This window comes from Dermatophagoides pteronyssinus, unplaced genomic scaffold (genome assembly GCF_027571235.1).
Source record: "Dermatophagoides pteronyssinus isolate colony J.1.1.1.1 unplaced genomic scaffold, Derpt_VIB-CSIC_2022.12 sq0008, whole genome shotgun sequence".
NCBI lineage: Eukaryota > Metazoa > Arthropoda > Arachnida > Sarcoptiformes > Pyroglyphidae > Dermatophagoides > Dermatophagoides pteronyssinus.
Window position 1 is genome coordinate 1,115,466 of NW_027461532.1, and position 19,078 is coordinate 1,134,543.

The window sequence follows — 19,078 nt, forward strand, 5'->3', positions numbered from 1 at the left end:
CATTTTGCATTTTATGTTTTTTTTTCTCACTAATTTTTTTTTGAATTGAAAAAAATTTCAATGGAAATCTATCAATTTATTATTATTATTATTAAAACAAAGATATTTTAATCGAAAAAAAACAAATCAATTACAGATTCTGTTTGCTAACATTTTTATCACTGAAATGATTTTTTGTTTTCAAAAACTTGATAAATAGGCGCCATCTCTTTTCGAACAAGGTGATTTTTGTTTTTGTTTTTTTTTGATTATCGTTCTAAATTCTTTTGGCTATTTGTATGGCAACTTTACAACCATTCGAAATGATTGTATCAAAAAGACCGTATGCGGGCATTTTTGTCGCTTCATTCGCTTGGCCAATATCATGATGTTCTTGTTCTTCATCACGTATTTGACTTAGATTTTCAATTAAATCTTGATGTATCCTGACATCATCTTTAAGTAATTGTCGAATTTGACTATCATAATGTTCGGTTATTGTACGTTCAACAGCTACCGTACATGCCATTGCTGCACGTTTTCCAAGCATACCGCTTGTTAGACCAAGTCCAAAACTTAATGTTTCCCAAACTGGTGTTAGAAAACTTTTACGTGATCGATTTAGTACCAATTGTTTAGAAAAATATTGTAAATGTCGTTTTTCTTGTTCCCATAAATGATGAATAATTGGCTGGAATTGCTGATCATTTCGAAATACATACATAAGACCATAATGAATACGATCGGCAGCTAATTCTCCGCTATGATCAACACGAAGAATCGAATCAAGAATTTGTTTACGTTGTCGTGTAAGATATTTTGCCATTAAAAATTTAAATCTGAATTTCTTCACACAAAAACATATTGTGATGAACGAATTGATTTTCGATAGTATCGTTTCGTTGAATCGATTGTCAGACACGTGAAATCGATTTGGTTAGGTTTTTTTTCAAGGATTTTTTTTTATTTACCGTTTTTTTAACATTATTTAATCAATCATGGTCAAAGCAACGAAACCGAAACCAAGTTCCGGTGCATCACATCATAGTTTGAATCCGGATCGGCCACGAAATGCCAAAGATACTCATTTACGTGATCGTTCGACGATTCGTCGTTTGTTGATGTATAAAAATTCACATCCTATACGTAATCGGGAAGGTAAGATTATCAAAGCGGCACCATTTCAAGATAGATTATCTAGCGGTACTGTGGCCCGTATTGCACCAAATCAAAAATGGTTCGGTAATACTCGGACAATTGCACAGAATTCATTGCAAAAATTTCAAGATGAAATGCAAAAAACGATTCAAGATCCTTACAAAGTGGTAATGAAACAAACTAAATTGCCAATCACATTGCTCAATGAACGTGCTAAATTTCAACGAGTTCATATATTAGAAACGGAAAGTTTTCAGGATACATTTGGAAAGAAATCTAAACGTAAACGGCCACGTTTTAAATTTGAAGATCTACAGAAGTATGCATCATCAGTGGAAACACGTAATGAAAACTATGATGATAGTAAAGATTCGAATATAATTGTTGAACGGGATTTTCGTGAAGAAACACCACATGCTGTAATGAAAAAAGGACAATCAAAACGAATCTGGAATGAACTGTATAAAGTTATTGATTCAAGTGATGTTATTGTTCAAGTATTGGATGTACGTGATCCATTGGGTACACGTTCCAAACATATTGAAACATATTTACGTAAAGAAAAACCACATAAACATCTTGTATTCTTATTGAACAAATGTGATTTAGTACCAACATGGGTAACACAACGATGGATTGCCATACTATCCAGCGAATATCCAACGATGGCATTTAAAGCTTCGATGAAGACACCTTTCGGTAAAGGTGCTCTAATCAATTTGTTACGACAATTTACACAACTTCATACGGATAAAAAACAGATCAGTGTTGGTTTTATTGGCTATCCAAATGTGGGAAAATCATCTGTAATCAATACATTACGTGCAAAAAAAGTTTGTAATGTAGCACCGATTGCAGGCGAAACTAAAGTTTGGCAATATATTACGTTAATGAAACGAATCTATTTAATCGATTGTCCGGGTGTTGTTTATCCATCCGGTGATTCAGATACGGATATCGTATTAAGAGGTGTTGTACGTGTTGAAAATATTGCCGATCCTGAAGATCATATACCAACAGTTTTGGAACGTGTTCGTAAAGAATATCTACAAAAAGCTTATAAAATTACTGAATGGAATGATCATATTGAATTTCTAACCAAATTAGCACAAGCAACTGGAAAATTATTGAAAGGTGGTGAACCAGATATAAATACTGTTTCCAAAATGGTATTAAACGACTGGCAACGTGGTAAATTGCCTTATTTTGTTCCGCCACCAGAATCGGTTGACAGACCACCACAGCAACAAAATCCGAAAAAATCTAAATCTAAAAATCCTCAAGTTCGACAAGATCTTCGCAAAGTTGATGTTGATCTTGAATTCGAAGGTGATGATGTACGATCAATCGATGTGAATGATTCCGTCGGTGATCTTTACGATTCGGCTGATGATGACAATAATGATGAAGAGAATGAAAATGAACCATCTACAGAACCAGAATCAAAAGAATCCATACAACCTGCCAATGACAACAATAACGATGACGACGACGACGATAAAAATGAGGACGAACAACAAATAGTAGCTGAAAATTCTGTATCGATAAAACGGAAAAAATTGCCAGCAAAACCATCATCACAGCAGCCAATGAAAAAGAAAATGACATCCAAACTTAAACGTCGTATAGAACGTGAACAAAAAACGAAAAAAACTGGCAGCAATTTCTATGATGAATTACGGAAAAAGACGAAAAAATTACAGGCCAATCGTTTCAATGTGACATCATGATTTTGAATTTATTTTTTATTATTTCTTCCCAATTTTTCTTTCCGTTTTTTCACATGTTTCGGCATTTTATTATTTTGCCGTTTATCTCGTTTCTCTTGTTTGATTGCCTGTTTACGTAACTGTCAATAATAGAAAATGATGAAAGAAATAAAAATAAAATTTTTTTTTGAAAAATAAATAAATTTACCTTTTTCTCTTCGGTTGTTTCATATTTGGGTCGCGCAGAATGACGAAATCCACCAGATGATGATTTATCCGATTCATCATTGTCGTCGTCAGATTTATCATCATTATTGGTGCCTGCACTGTCATCATCATCATCATCATCAGCCAATAATGCAGGTTTCGTAAGTGGACCATTCAATTCTTGATTCAATGCGGCCAACGTTCTATAATGTGTTTGATCACGATTTTGTTGTCGATTTTCAAATGTTGTTACCTGTTCTAATCGTTGTGGTATATGAACTTGTTTGAATACTTCATCATCAACATCAATCAAATGATTATCTCCTGTTTCTTCTATCATTTTTGATCTTTTTTCAGCCAATTCTTGTGCTTTTTCCAAATATCGATCAATATTTGTTTCATTTATATTAGGATCAATAACAAAATCAAACAATTCTTTGGTGGTCATTGTTAATACACCTTTTCGGCGAAAAAAATCATTGATATTTGTACAATCTTTTCGTAGAAAATCTAATGCATGTGGATGATCATGTTCGACTGATTGTGATACATCAATCATAAAGATGGTACCATCATTATAAAGTAGATTGAATTCACTTAGATCAGCATGTACAAGATGTGCTTCATTGAATAATTTTCTCATCATTAGAATGCATTCCAGATAAAGTTCACGAGATTTTTTCTCATTCAATGTAGCATCTTTTAATAAAGGTGCTGGTATACCATTTTGACCGATAAAATCCATGACCAATACATGACTACGTAGAATATATGGTTTTGGACAACGTATTCCTGTTTGATGAATTCGACAAAGATTACGCATCTCTTTTTCAGCCCATGTTCGTACCATTTTTCTTGGATTATGACGACAATATCCATGACGGAAACGAAATTCACCGCTTACATATTTATCACGATCTTTAAACACAAGAATAGATGTTTTATATATTTTAACAGCTTTGTCACCCATATTATCATCATCATTCGAGGATGTTGCATGATAAACATTTGCTTCTTTTCCGGTACTTATACAGCCATTAATTTCATCAATAAAACCACGATTAATCAATTTGAATAATATCATTCGAGTACGTGGATCAAGTACCTGTTCAACAGTCGCTCGATCACATTTATCTTTGATACGTTTTCGTTCTTCAACCATTCGTTTATCCGTTTCATTCAACAAGTTTATTGTTTTATGTGGAATTTCATATTGATCTAGATTAATTTTATCAACATATTTACTGAATTTTTTCATTATTGGTTGATAATAATTATGTTCGATTTTCGAATCGATATTATCAGCATCATCATCATATAAAACATCATCACAATCATCATCATCATTATCATCATCATCAGATTCTATTGTTTGTCGATCGATATGTTGATTTTGTAAACGATAACTTAGATCATCATCTTGTTGTTGTTGTTGTTGTTCGATTGCATCTTGAAATTGATTTTCTGCATCCATCATCTTCATCATCATTATCAATAAATTAAGAAATGCAGGAAAAAAAGGATTCAGAACACGTTGCTACCATTCACGTGTTCGATCATCATAACAAACATAACAACGGAAATCCATTACAAGATGGCAGCACACTCACAAAAAAAAAAAATATCACGTGATTGAATTTAAATCCAAATTTATACAGTGTTACTTCGTTTTAAACAATAAATCAAATAGAATTTCGGGTAACGACAAACAATTCGATTACAATTCCATCCAAATTCCAAATCTTTATCAAACGAACCAAATGAATTATTTTGAATTTTTTTGTGAATCAAAATACATATCATTGATATTCAATTTGAAAAACATATCCATTTCTTTTTTTGTTTGATTTTTCTGAAACACCCCATATTATGCTGATGCTGATGTTTTTTTGGTTGCTAAGGTAAGAAACAAACAAACGAAGAAAAAAAATGGGAGAGGATATACCAAACGACCAGATGTTCTTCAAAAAATATTGTATGATGATAGTAGTAGTGGTATATTTTGGATTTTGACACAAATTTTCTATATTCACATCAAATGAATGAATGGGAAAAAAAGATGAGGTGATATTTTGTTGTTGTTTATGGTGAATCCTGCTGCTGTTGTTGCTTATACCTCAAATCCTGAAATTTTCAACACAATTCATATATGATTCATAACAAACGAAATTTTCTGTGTGATTCGAACGTTTCTCTTCTTCTGTATCTCCATATAGTCAAGCCCTTGAAATCATTTTCCATTCAAATTTACATTCCACTACCATTCGAATATTGATGAATTTCGCCAACAAATTTTTATTCTACTTCCTTTTTTTCTTCTCTTCAAATAATAACAATAACAACAAACATTTTGATATAGTAGTGGTCAATGATAATGGTAATGGTAATGTTTTTTATTTTGTTTTTGTTTTGGTTTTTTGATGTGCGTCGTTTGTTTTTGTTGTTGTTGTTGTTGTTGTGGTTTATATCTCCTTCTGTCATTGTATGTTATTCGATTTTGTTTTTGTAATGATAATAATGATACCACCATTATATTCTTCCCTTTTGAATGATTTTTTTTTGTTTCAATTATAACGATGATCTTTTAAATATAGATGTTTGTCTGAATTGAATTGGTGTATCTGAAATTTGTATTGCTATCAACGAAAATTAAAATATTCACCATTCATTTGATTCTGATTGATGATTGTTCTGTTTTGAATGAATTCACAAAGTCAAAGTCGAAAAAAACAGAAAAACGAATTAAAGAATATATCGAATGTTTTTTTTGGAACAACTGAAATGATACTACCACCACCAACACTCTTTTCATTTTGATGATCATAACAACAACTACATTGTCAAAAAAAAAATTACCAACACGATTAATGTCATCATCATTATTATCATCGAAATATACTGTATGTTCTGTTGCTTTTTTGTTTTTTGATTGTTTGTTTGCATCACGGACTGATTGACACCACCACTGTCTTTAATTTACTTTTTGAAAACAAAAATTTATCAAATAGAAATTGATTGAATACAACAATCATCATTCGTTATCCTACCAACAACAACAACACCTGTACATCTCTTAACATTTAGTGTAAGTTTATTGTTTTTGTGTTTGAAAAATTCTTTTTTCTTTTTTGCTTTTTCTTCCCAATGAATTTCTGTGTAAATTGAAAATCGAAATTCTTCTACAAAATACAAATCGCTTCTGATTCTAATCAATAATCATTTCGTTTCTTTAGAATGAAAAAAAATGTATTTTTCTAAAATATCTAGAATTTTTAATGTTTATTTATGTTTGACTTTGACAACAAAAAAAAAAAAAATCTTTACATATAAATCTTTCTTTACTGTTGCCTTGCCTTGCTTCATTTCTGTTACTATTGCTGCTGCTGTTGTTGTCATTTATTTATTTTGTGTTGCTAACGCTTTGGTTTCATTTCAGTTTTTTTCTAATTATTTTCTTTTGATATTAACATTTTGGAAAAAAAAACAAGGAAAAGAAAATTTTTTATTAGTTTTTATTCGATACATCTTTTTTTTTTACCTTTTTTTTTCCAATATTATACATGTCGATTATCATCATCATCATCATAGATGGATGTACGCATCATTGCCGCATCAATTTATAATTGAAACTGTTTTGTACGTAATAGCAGCCAATTCGATTCCAAATTGATATGATGATGATTCAATTGCAAATTTCCTACACACATTTACACTTGACTAATATTGAATTGATTTCAATTTTACAGCTATCTTTTTGATTATTTATTTCAAAGAGAAAAAGTTTTTCATTTCCAATATTTTTTTTCACCCATCTCTCTTAATAGATTCTACACACTCTATCCTGATTTGAATAGGAAAGAAAAAAAGATCTCATTTTTTTGTTTTGTTTTTTTGGTGAAATTCATCATCGACAACAACAACAACAACAACAAACAAACAGAAAAAACAACCATCGATACCTCACCTAACAACAACAATTTTCAAAAGAAATTTCCTCAATTTATTTCCTGGAATTTTCCTTTCTGATTATAGCTGAAAAATATTATTATTATTATTATTGATTATTGATAATCAATTAGATAAACAAAACAAAAAAAAAAGGTTAGTAATCAATATTTTTTGTTTTCTTGTTTTTTTTTGTTATGAATTAAAATATTCATTAGATTTATATTACATCTGTACAGGCAATCATAGTTTATATTTTTTTTTTCGAAAACATCAAATCACCAAATTAGTGAATTTTTTCAATGTATATATGGTTCACACTAAGCGAATTAGTAAGCGATTTCATTCATTCAAAGCTCCCCCTCATCCCAACAAATGTTATAATGACAACCAGAGTGTGATGATAATGATAATAATAATAAAAAACAAAAGAACGAATTAGGATGATGAAGGAAAAAACTTGTTGTTGTTGTATATGTGATGGGATACGATTTGTGATGTGATCTGTGATGATAATGAATAAAACAAGTCACTGTGTTTATATTGCCATAGTATAGTTTTTTGTTTTGTTTTTGTTTCTGGTTTGTCCCTTCGGTGTATGTATCTTTCTCTCTCACACACGATTGTCATTTGAGAATTTTTTTGTTGTTCTTGTCTTTTCTCCATGTATATTAAAACATTGATGAATGATGATGATGATGATGACGCCATTATCATTAGTTGTCATAGCATCATTCTTGATTTAATTTCCTTTCTTTTAACTAAGATCAGCTGTTCTGTTTTTTTCCTGTGTTTTTAATTGGTCTGTTTTGTACCTAATTTTATTTTTTTTTTGAAAAAAATTTTGGTTTTAATACTTCGATAGATGGCGCTTGAAGGTATTTTTTTGAATTTGTTTTTTTTACCGCAATTTTCATAAAGATTTTTTGATTTTTAGTGAATTTCCAAAATGAAATCAAAAAAAAAAACAATGACGTTGGTAGTCGTCGGTGATTAGATTATGATTTGTTTGTCGATAATACATCGAAAATTACCATTATCATTATCGAAGCCCTCGACCTCTGTAAAAATTAGATTGGATAAACAACAAAAACAACAGGAAAAAAACACGTGATATTTTTTTTTCTCGAAATTATCATTTTTTTGTTGTCAAAACTGAACTGCATTACAGCTTAATATTTTTGTTGTTGTTATTTGATTAGAGATATTTTTTTATATTGGTAATGATGCAACCAATTATCAATATCGAATGGATTATTTCTTTTAATTTATAAATTAGATGCGTAGATTTTAAATGTTTTTTGATTATTTTTATTTTTAAAAACAATAAAACAATCAATCGTGATTTAACAAAGTTCAAAATTTAATTTTAAACTCTTAAAATCATTATCCATTAATTTTTTTGTTGTCTCCACATTTTAAAGGTGTTCAAAAATAATTTCGTTTGTTAATCAATAATATTCAAAGTGGCGAATCGTAAACAAATCCGTACCAAATTATCATCATCATCAACAACAAAAACGTTACCGTTTTGTGAGGAACGTTACGGTTGTAAAGAAGGTAAGATGATCTTTTTTCAAATAATCACACATAATTTATTCAATATCAAGATTATTAATAAGATTCCATAATGATTGGTGATTGAACGTTTAATTTCTTTTTTTTCCCTCTCACACACACATGTTCAATGTGATAACATTGCTCTGATTATTCTTCATTCATTCATTCAATTCAAATCAAATCATTCACTTTGAAGGTTAAGGTTAATCAAACTAGAGCATTAATATTACAACGAAACAAAACACTTTATTATCAAAAACGAAATACTTTTTTTCTTTTCATTTACAATTTACAAATTGATTAATCGATCCAAAATGTCATCCTAATTTTTTAAATGTCAAACAAAATCATTTCATTTTAACCAAATCATTTCTGGAAAAAAAAAAAATCTATAGGTTTTTTTCCTGCAAACAAAAAATATGATAATTAAATGCGCACTTTTTTTCGTTGTTGTTTGTTGTTATCGTTGCTCAATTATATGCTTATTATGATTTTTTTTTCTTTTTTTTTTTTTTTTTGATTATGATTTCACATTCGTTTTTTTTATTCAGATTTTTAAATATATAGTGAAAATGATGGTTTGTTTAGAGTTGGTTTGGTTGGCTTGCTTGGCTTGCTGTTAGCCACTCTATTGCATTTTTTCATTCATTGTTTGTGTACGAATGATGATGATGATGATGATTGAAGATTGAAATGAAATTTTGGAGAAAAAAAGAGACAATTGAAAATGTGAATGAATTATACATGTGTTAAAGTTAGTTAGTTAGTTTTTTTTCTTCTAGAATTGCCTATGATTTTTTTTTTCTTCCATTTCAATCACATGTTGGATGGATGTGGATGTTTGTTAGTGGATGATTCAGTCCTTGGAATTTTTTGTTTTTTTTTGTTTCGCTGTTTAGTTTCCATTTCGTTTCGTTTTTTTTTTGTGTTTGTTCAAGAGTTTTTTTCTCTTCTTCAATACTCTATGATGTTCTCTTTTTCAATTCAATTCAGTGATGATCCATCATGATTCATTTATCATTGAAAATTTGTGAAAAAATAAAAAAAAAAATAAAGATTTGAATCAATGATGATGATGATGAGGACATTGATGACATTATCAAATTTTTATTTTTCTCGTCAACAATGTTTGTTTCAATGTAATTTTATTTGACTTGTCGTATAGGAAAAATCTCTTCGACCATGTAAATATTTTTTTGACAAAAAGGTTTCTGTTTTTCTATCATTTTTATTTGCATGCGTGAATATTACGCAATTCAATAACGGTATTGCCTTAGTTTTTTTGTGTGTGTGTGCGTGAGAGAATGATGCAATTCACAAAAAAAAAGAAAGAAACATTTTAAATGCTGGTTATTTTTTTTTTTTAGTTGTAAGATAATAATTATTATCAAAAATTTGGTTCTGGATGGTTGAAAAAATGGTTGTTTTTTTTGACATAAACATTGAATATATCCTGTACGTTAAAATGTTTATTTTATTTCATTACAAATTATAATGATATATCAAGCTTATTTGCATATTTTCTATAAATCATTATCTTTGTTTGTTTTAATTTGTTTTTTGAATAATGAGCATATGATTGCTGTTTGGTTGCGTTTTTATCTCATTTTTTTTTGTTTATGATAAGAAAATCTGATTAGAATAAAATCAGGTAAATAAATGATAACAAAAAATTTCATTATATCACATCTCTTATGATTTAATTCTCGTGATATTTTGTAAATTTTTATCACATGGCGGATTACACATTAAACTGTTTTGGATAGTGTGTGGTAGTGGTCATCAAATGACATTACGTTGTTATAACGTTTTTTATTTGAGAATTTAAAAATTCCATTTCAAAATTTCATTTTTCTTTTTTTTTAATAAAAAAAAAATAGATAAAACATTGGCCGATTATTATTGTGACGATTGTCAAACAAATCAATGTAAATTGTGTGAATCATTATTACATACAACACAATTGACTGATATTGTTCAAATTGATGATTGTTTTAATCATTGGCATCATCGTAGACCATTATTATCTTTAAGTAATCATTCATTGACTAACGAATTATCATCATTATCATCATCTAGTGGTGTGTTGTTACCAGAGAATAGTAACAGCGAAGAAGAAGATAAATCTAATTGTTCTAAACAAATTGATTTAAATAATATTACGCTGGCTCGTAAAAAGACTTCGTCTTCAACAACGAAATCAGTAACCAATAAGGTTTCAACAACAGATTTAATACAACAACCACCACCACCGATAATAATTAATAAAAATCAGAATAATCTTCATAATATACAATTAACTAATCACGAAAAAATTCTATCAACCTCGCCATTATCCGATCCAATTGTTGAAGACGATTTTGATGAAAACGACAACGATAACGACGACATCGTTGAACAAAGGGTTGATAATATTGAGTTAAGCTCAGCAGAAACATCAAACACGGCTTCTACAACGTTATCAACAACAACAACAACTAATAATAGTAAATCAAAAAAGAAAAAGAAACGTCAACAACAACAGCTGCAACAGCAGCAACAACCACAACAAAATACAGATAAAAAAACCATTATCGATGATGGTGATGATGATGATATTGGTGATGGGAGCATTACATCAACATTATTAAATAAAAAGAAAATTATAACATCGACCATTGTAAACAATAATACTAACGACGCAAATAAAAAACATACATCATCATCATCATCATCGACATCATTATCATCGGATCCGTCCTCATCGGATGATAGTTCCGAAGGTTATGTATCATCAACAACGATCACAAAAAATCGTCATCGAAAATCAACTATAGCAACAAATCAAACATCATTAACAACAGCACCATCAACAACAACAACCGCATCAATGACGATGACAAATGGTGGTCGAGATTTAAAATCAACAACAACAACAACAACATCAACAAAACAACCATCATCATCATCATTACTAATGCCGTTAGATACAGATGATCCGTTATTAGATTTTGACATCGATAATAATAATGGTGGTTCAAATGGAAAAAATGGCTGGTCCGATGTTAATCTATCGACTACACCACCGAAATCAACTTTTGATTCGTCACTAAACATAATGGACAATAACCATAATCATCAACATCAACAGATTCTTTTGCCTGATGTAGCACAATTATCATTAGGAAATTCATCATCATCATCATCCCCACCACCATCATCATCATTATCATCGAATCAAGCTGCAACGTTGAAATTAAATGGTTATAAAAAGAATCGAACAAATTCTGAATCATCAGCATCATCATCATCATCAACAATATCTGATCAAAATTTGGCTGAATTTTCTGATCCAAATCAAAATGATGATCAATATGATGAATCAACGTATAAACCGGATTGTTTTCTACTCATCGATGCTGAAGAAGTTTTACAAGTAAAAACTGTTGAAGAATTTATTGCCAAACTTGGTTGCCAATCAAATACATTGGTAAAAGTGGTATCGATATTTGGTAATACTGGCGAAGGAAAATCACATACATTAAATTATACGTTTTATGATTGTAAAGAAGTATTTCGTACAAGTCCAACACAAAATTCCTGTACGATTGGTATATGGTGTTCATTTGATCGTCGTCGTCGTGTTTTAACTATCGATACTGAAGGTTTATTAGGTCTATCTGATAATAATAATCGTCGAACACGTTTATTATTAAAAGTACTTGCCATTAGCGATGTTATTATCTATCGTACACGTGCTGAACGTTTACATAATGATTTATTTACATTTCTTGGTTCAGCATCACAAGCTTATATTAAACATTTTGCTAAAGAATTACGGGCAGCATCACAACGTTGTAATTTACAATGTACCCTTTCGGATCTGGGTCCAGTTGTTATTATATTCCATGAAACTGTCCATACTGATGTTCTACATCAAGGTAAGTTTTTTTTTTAAAAATTATAAATTCTATCTTGATGATGATGATGATAATGATAATTGAATTTTGAATAGAAAATGATCTCGCACCTGAAGATGTTATACGTCAACGTTTTAATAAAATGTCATTATCGACCGAAGCATACAGTGCATTCGAATATGTTGGCATACAGACATTGGTGCCACCGACAGATTTTGATCAATTACGACGTACCGTACATCGTCATCTAACTAATTCTACTGTTCGTTCGGCACGAACACCTGCCGTCATATTTAATGCATTGAAAGTTTTGAGCCAAAAATTTTCGGGTGAAATATCCAAAATAACATTAAATCCATTTCCGGATGAATATTTTACCTGTTCGGAACACTGCCTATCTTGCAAGTATGTTTTTTTGTTTTTGTTTTACCAATGAGACAATCATGTAATTTCATATTTGATAAATTTTTTTTTAAATTTAAAAAAAGGACTCGATGTATGCTTTCAATGAATCATTCACATGATGGCATACCACATAATAGTAATTCCAAATGTAAATATCAACATCAATATTCCAATCAAATTTTTTATTGTACATCATGTTTTGAACGTGGTGAAGAGATTGAAGTACAATCAAGACCATATGGATCAGCCGATTCAACATGGGTTGGATTAGCTAAATATGCATGGGCTGGCTTTGTACTTGAATGTCGTCTTTGTGGTATTATTTATCGTTCAAGACAATATTGGTATGGTAATAAAGAACCAACCGAATTGACTGTTGTACATAAGGAAATACTTCATGTTTGGGAAGATGTAAGTCATTTTTTTTTGTATATAATTGTCTTTTGATTTTGTAAGGATTTCGTACATTCACAATCACTAAGGAAATTGATAGATGTTTAAACAATGATTGATAGATTAATTTTCTTTCCTATTTGATGATTGATTGATTACCATAGCAAAAGGATATTTAGCAAAAAAAAAGTTTTTTTTTCAATTTTTCTAGATTTTCTTTTCTGAAATCCAGAAAAAATGAGTTTTTTTAGGGTCAAAAATGAAAATTAAATGTAATGAAATCATGATGATGATAATGTTTTCATCCTAATCTGTTTTTTTTCAAGTGACTGACTTTTTTTGATTGTATGCGCCAAATCAAAACATTAACAACACCCAAATTTTTTTTTTCATCTCCTAAATCCAGTGCATGATAATAATGATATCTTGTTGTTGTTGTTGTTGTTTGTCAATGTTTGCATGCAATGTGTTTGTGAGGATGATTATTGCGTTGTTTGTTTGAAAATTGTATTTTATTTCAATTTCTTTTTTTTCTCTCTTTCGTTTTTTGTTGTTGTTGTTGTTATTGTTTTGTATTTGGGTTAAATGTTAACCGATTTTCTTTCAACGTGGATAACATCAATGTTTTGGTCATCGGAATTATCTGAATCATCAAATAAACAACAACAGGAACCATTCCCAGGTACACAATGTGGTCAACAGAATTCGGCACAAAAAGTTGTCGATTCAGTTAATTATCTTTCGGAAACGGTAACAAATATTTCGGCAAAACCATCTAAAATGATTGGTAGCTGGGTTGCTGATCAAATTAATCCAAGTTATTGGGTACCAAATGCCCGGATACAACATTGTGGAAAATGTGAAAAAGAATTTGAACCATTGGAAAAGAAACATCATTGGTATGTTTGTGAATGTTTTAATTTTTTCGTTATTTTAAATTCACTAATTTTTTTTTATGATTAAAGCCGTCGTTGTGGTGGTGGTTTTTGTGCCGAATGTTCAGCAAAATATCAACCAGTACCGGAACGTGGCTGGGGTGATCAACCTGTACGTGTTTGTGACATTTGTTTTGAGAAAGGTTAGTTGATATTTGAATTATTAATGAAATCAATCGATCAATCAATCAATGTAAATAATTTAGGACAAAGATATCCGGATTCATTGAATGGTGAAGTAACGGCTAGAAAAATGTCCGAAGCATTACAAACAACATTAGGATCAGTACTACAGACTATCGATTATTCATTGGGTGAGTTTTTAACAATGTTCAAAAAAAAAATTTCTGATTAATCATCAACGTTTTTTTTTGTTTTGTTCAGGTTGGATCAAAGATACTGCTAGGCCAGATTATTGGATACCTGATAAAGATATAACTAATTGTAATCGATGTCGATTAGAATTTAATGAAAAAATACCAATACATCATTGTCGAGCTTGTGGTCAAGGTGTTTGTGATGATTGTTCACAGCAACGTAAAATGGTACCATCACGTGGTTGGGATCATCCGGTTCGTGTTTGTGATGAATGTGCTGCCAAAAAAACGGTTTCCATTTGAAAAAAAAACGAAAATGAACGATAAAATATTAATACACATCATCATATATATTCATCATATATTTGTCTTCTTAAAACAAACAAAACAAAAAAATGACGCACATCATCATCAAATCAACAAAAAAAATCAACTACGGAGAATGTAGAAAAAAAAATCTATAAAAAAAATTGATAAATCTAAAATTTCGAAGCAATAATGATAATTTTTATTAATAGAAAAAAAACACATCTCGTCATCATCAATTATCATCATCTGAATCACCTTTATCATCATTAAAATTACAATATCGAATTAAAAACAAAACGAAAAGAAAAAAATTCTATTATTTAGCTGAAAAATATTACCTGATTTGTATCTTGTCAAAATATCTAAGTCTTTGTTTGAATTATTTTTTTCCACAAATTTTTTTTTTTGAATCTCAAATGATTTTTTTCGCTTGGAACAACAAAAAAAACATCGAAAATTGAAGATGCTAACCAACCAGCCAATTCATTTCACCCACCAAACAAAGAAAAAATTTATTGAAGAAACAAAAAAAAACAACACAAGAATTGTGCCAAGTTCCAAACACACTCACTCACCTGTATCCTGAAGATTTGAATATTTTCAAATTCAAAATTATTTATTTCTTGATGATTTTCCAGATTCCATTCCACGATTGAATAATTTTTTTCACGATTCACCGACAATATCTTCAGGTAAATTGTTGAATTTTTTTTTTTTTTTTGATTTTTGACTGAAATATTTTTCATTTCGTTTCTTGTAGCAAAAAAAATTCATCATTTTGTAAATAGAGACCATTATCATCATCAAACAAAAATCAGCATAAAAAAAATTAATCGTTGTTTGCGAGTTTATTATTGAATTTTAGATTCAACAAAAAAAAACTTCATCTTTTCATCATCATCATCATCAATATTTGTTGTTTGTTTTCTTTTTTCTCGTTCACATAATCATTTCATTATCATATTTTTTTTTCTCATTCATTGCAAATTGGCATTTGTATTTCATGTCAGAAAAATTGACAAATTTTGATTAAGAAGAAATGAAAAAAAACCTTGAAGATGATGCCGATTATTATCGACGAAATAATCATCGAAAATGGGTGATTCTTCTTATCAACATTGTTATGATTATGATGACCAATCCAATCATCATCATATGATATGAATGTAATAATGAAATATTTGCATTGATTCACATATATTTGTCGTTGTTGGTTAATTTTTTTTTCTTTTCTCACCGTTTGAAATTGTTTAAATCAAGAAATCTTCATTCAAACATTATAATCGTTATAATCAATTGTCATCATTTAAATCGAAATCGATAATGATTTCAATGAAAAAAAAAACGATAAATGAAATGAAATGAATGAATAATGATTGTTAAAAAAAACAAAATGATTTCTCGGTAGAATTTATAAATATAATAAATAATAATAATATTAATAAGTTATAAATTACAGAAAAATTATCATTTCTGTAATTTATAATAATAATAATAATAATAATAATAATAATAATAATAATAATAATAATAATAATAATAATAATAATAATAATAATACTTATATCCAGTATGGATTTTTTTTTCTTAAAATTTGTAAAAGTTTTTTTTAAAGTAGAAATTCTTCCATTTTTTTTTTGTTTTGTCAAATTTTTTTTTCTTTTCTTTAAAATTTTGTTTGCTTTCACAACAAAAAAACTATATTGTTGACTATCAAACTCATACATCACTCATTTTCCCCCACCAATTACCTGTCCAGTGGAAACAAAAACAAAAAAAAATGTCCAAATTCAATCCTTTATTTTGTTTGTTTTTTTTCAAAATTATTCTTCAAAATTTGAACAAATTCAAACATCGGATACATCAACATGCTCATCACCTACAATAAAATTAATTAGAAACACACAATACTTCCTTCCTTCCATCACCTTTCTTCATTATCATTATCATCATTTTTTGTTTTTCACATCCAAAAATTTCCCTGCAATATTATATCATCCGTTCCGTTCACTTATTGTTACTGTTGTTCTTGTACAAAACTAAACTAAAACAAACAAACAAAAAAATTTAATTATTATTATTATTCATCAACACTAATCATCATCAAATATTTATAATTATGAAATCCAATCAATCATTCGATGATTGTTGTATTTCAACCAAAAAAAAAAACAAAACCTTTTTTTCCCTCTTTTAAACATGATTCTTTAAAAAAATGATATATTGACAATTGTGAAAATAATAAAAATTTGAAAGAAAAGTTTTGGGAAAAAAAATCTCGATGAATCGAGATTTTTCAAATTTGTTTTCTTTCACCAAAAAAAAAATGAAAATTTGTTTGAATTTTATTTCTAAAATACTGTCGGTAGATGGCGATATTTGCGCAAATTCAATTTGTTCGAATTTTTTTTTTCGGTTTCCTTTTGTTGCTGGTTGTTTCGAAACAATATTTAAACAGATCTTTCTTTCGTTAAATTCTTAAAATTTCTTAATTGAAATCTATTGAAATTTTTTTTTTTTGCTAAAACGAGAAAATAAGAATGTCTATGAAACAAGATGAAAAACCAAAGGAAACTACTACGAAAGCAAATGAAATGAATGATAAAAAAATATCCATAACATTTCCACCATCATCATCATCACCATCGATGAAAAAAAATGATGAAAAAATAATACTGAAAATGACTATTGAATCATCACCTACACCAAAAATAAACGAAGATCATGTTCAACATCCTGAACCACCGATTAGACCACCAAATTTTGTTTTATATAAATTAGATGATATTGATGATGATGATGATGAATTAAGTGTATTACGTGCAAAATCAACAAGAAGAAATAATAATATTCCTCGTGGTAAAAGTCCATTAACGAATTTAATGTTTACCGGTTTGTTTAATAATTTACTTAGTTCAATTTTACCACCAAAACAACAACAAGATAATTTTTTTGTTAATGATGATGATTATCATGAGGATAATCAAAATATCCGTATGGATAATAATAATCATCATCATCCTTTTGGCAATGATAATGATAATCCATCATTACGTGATCGATTAACATTGATATTTTTTAAAATACCACCTAAAGAACAATCATCATCAAGACATAATCGTTCAACACAAACAACAAGACCAATTTTTATGCAAACAAAATTACCAAAAATGATGAAACAAAATCTATTTCCATTTCAACGTTCATCACAAACAACTAATATAATGGATAATTCTATACGATCCGAACAATTGGATCATATTCGTGAAGAATTATTACAAATTCGTCAACGACATCGACAATTATTAAGACAAATTGGTCGTTTAATTCGTGAATTTGAACATATTTAAAAAATAAAATAACATTTTTGAAGAGAGAATCAAATTAAAAAGTATGATTTTTTTTCAAATTTTCGTATACCTAAAATTCATCGGAAATCCTAAACAATGCGCGCATGTGCAACCCCAACCAATATTTGAGCCAAAAAGCTGAATTTCCATCACATCATCATCAAACGAGAGAAAAAACAAGCAAGCAACAATTGTTGTTGTCGTAAACACAACATTCGTTCATTCATTCATTCAATCATTCATTTATGGGCAATCACATCATCATCATCATCCGAGCGAGAAAAAAAAAAGATTCTCTCCTTTTTCTTCAGTGCAATTGTGCAACAAAAATTCGTAAACAAAAAAAAAATCTTAAATCTTGTGAATTGAATAAAGTAAGAGAGAGGAAGAGAAGCCTAACGTGCGTAATACGAACGTCGTTCACCATATAACGTTGTTGTTGTTGATATGAGCAAGTTTTTTTTTACGAAATCTTCAATGATAGTTGGTGGTGGTGGTGGTCGTCATCGTTCTGTTTGTGTGTGTTGTAGATAGATTCCATCAATGAAAATTTGCTTGTGGTGTTTTTTTTTTATTTGGCACACATATGGATACTGTTTTGTTTGGCTCACAACGTTGACGATGATTATGATGATGAGCATGATGTGATATTGTTTTGTTTGGGCTAGGGATTTCTTTATAAAAAAAAAGAAGAAAACTTTGTTTTTTTGAAATGAATGAAAACATTAATCAAACAAATTGATTTTGTAATTGTGTATTTTTGTTCCATGTTTAAAACCAACATTCTGAATTCTTGAATTTCCCAAAACTGTGTTTGATTGATTGATTTATCTGATGAAACATTTACCTTTTTTTTAAAAAAAAATCATTGCTGTGTACGGAAAACTTGGGTAAGTTTTTTTCAATAATATT

The 19,078-nt window shown here is 29.1% G+C and overlaps 4 protein-coding genes and 2 long non-coding RNA genes across 6 annotated transcripts; 3 read left to right on the plus strand and 3 right to left on the minus strand.

Moving 5' to 3' along the window:
• Positions 1–55: 55 nt before the first annotated feature.
• On the minus strand, positions 56–874 carry Coq7 (ubiquinone biosynthesis protein COQ7, mitochondrial). The gene has a single exon (XM_027338494.2). The coding sequence runs from the start codon at positions 803–805 to the stop codon at positions 257–259; it is 549 nt and encodes a 182-aa protein (XP_027194295.2). The 5' UTR covers positions 806–874; the 3' UTR covers positions 56–256.
• Positions 875–2,867, plus strand: Ns2 (nucleostemin 2). The gene has a single exon (XM_027338447.2). The coding sequence runs from the start codon at positions 978–980 to the stop codon at positions 2,865–2,867; it is 1,890 nt and encodes a 629-aa protein (XP_027194248.1). The 5' UTR covers positions 875–977.
• Positions 2,849–4,711, minus strand: RIOK1 (RIO kinase 1). The gene is made up of 2 exons (XM_027338457.2): positions 3,055–4,711; positions 2,849–2,986 (listed from the first exon to the last, which is right to left on the minus strand). The coding sequence occupies exons 1-2, from the start codon at positions 4,540–4,542 to the stop codon at positions 2,876–2,878; spliced, it is 1,599 nt and encodes a 532-aa protein (XP_027194258.2). The 5' UTR covers positions 4,543–4,711; the 3' UTR covers positions 2,849–2,875.
• A 758-nt stretch (positions 4,712–5,469) lies between these two features.
• On the plus strand, positions 5,470–8,834 carry LOC142645202 (uncharacterized). The gene is made up of 4 exons (XR_012846359.1): positions 5,470–6,138; positions 6,878–7,154; positions 8,423–8,558; positions 8,755–8,834. It is a non-coding gene; the product is annotated as an uncharacterized LOC142645202 (long non-coding RNA).
• Positions 5,722–6,880, minus strand: LOC142645203 (uncharacterized). The gene is made up of 2 exons (XR_012846360.1): positions 6,592–6,880; positions 5,722–6,507 (listed from the first exon to the last, which is right to left on the minus strand). It is a non-coding gene; the product is annotated as an uncharacterized LOC142645203 (long non-coding RNA).
• Positions 8,835–10,442: 1,608 nt separating the features above from the next.
• Positions 10,443–15,353, plus strand: LOC113788955 (zinc finger FYVE domain-containing protein 1-like). The gene is made up of 7 exons (XM_027338431.2): positions 10,443–12,478; positions 12,553–12,862; positions 12,946–13,273; positions 13,925–14,154; positions 14,221–14,333; positions 14,397–14,504; positions 14,575–15,353. Exons 1-7 carry the CDS (start codon positions 11,428–11,430, stop codon positions 14,808–14,810), a joined length of 2,376 nt encoding a protein of 791 aa, XP_027194232.2. The 5' UTR covers positions 10,443–11,427; the 3' UTR covers positions 14,811–15,353.
• Positions 15,354–19,078: the final 3,725 nt, after the last annotated feature.

What these genes read in the sequence shown, in the direction of transcription:
- Ns2 (XM_027338447.2), top strand. Translation starts at nt 978, where the DNA reads ATGGTCAAAGCAACGAAACCGAAACCAAGTTCCGGTGCATCACATCAT.
- Coq7 (XM_027338494.2), bottom strand. Translation starts at nt 805, where the DNA reads ATGGCAAAATATCTTACACGACAACGTAAACAAATTCTTGATTCGATT.
- LOC113788955 (XM_027338431.2), top strand. Translation starts at nt 11,428, where the DNA reads ATGACGATGACAAATGGTGGTCGAGATTTAAAATCAACAACAACAACA. An exon ending in TGACATTTGTTTTGAGAAAG is followed by an intron (nt 14,334 to 14,396) that starts GTTAGTTGATAT and finishes TAAATAATTTAG; the next exon opens with GACAAAGATATCCGGATTCA. An exon ending in GACTATCGATTATTCATTGG is followed by an intron (nt 14,505 to 14,574) that starts GTGAGTTTTTAA and finishes TGTTTTGTTCAG; the next exon opens with GTTGGATCAAAGATACTGCT.
- RIOK1 (XM_027338457.2), bottom strand. Translation starts at nt 4,542, where the DNA reads ATGATGATGAAGATGATGGATGCAGAAAATCAATTTCAAGATGCAATC. An exon ending in AAACAACCGAAGAGAAAAAG is followed by an intron (nt 2,987 to 3,054) that starts GTAAATTTATTT and finishes TATTATTGACAG; the next exon opens with TTACGTAAACAGGCAATCAA.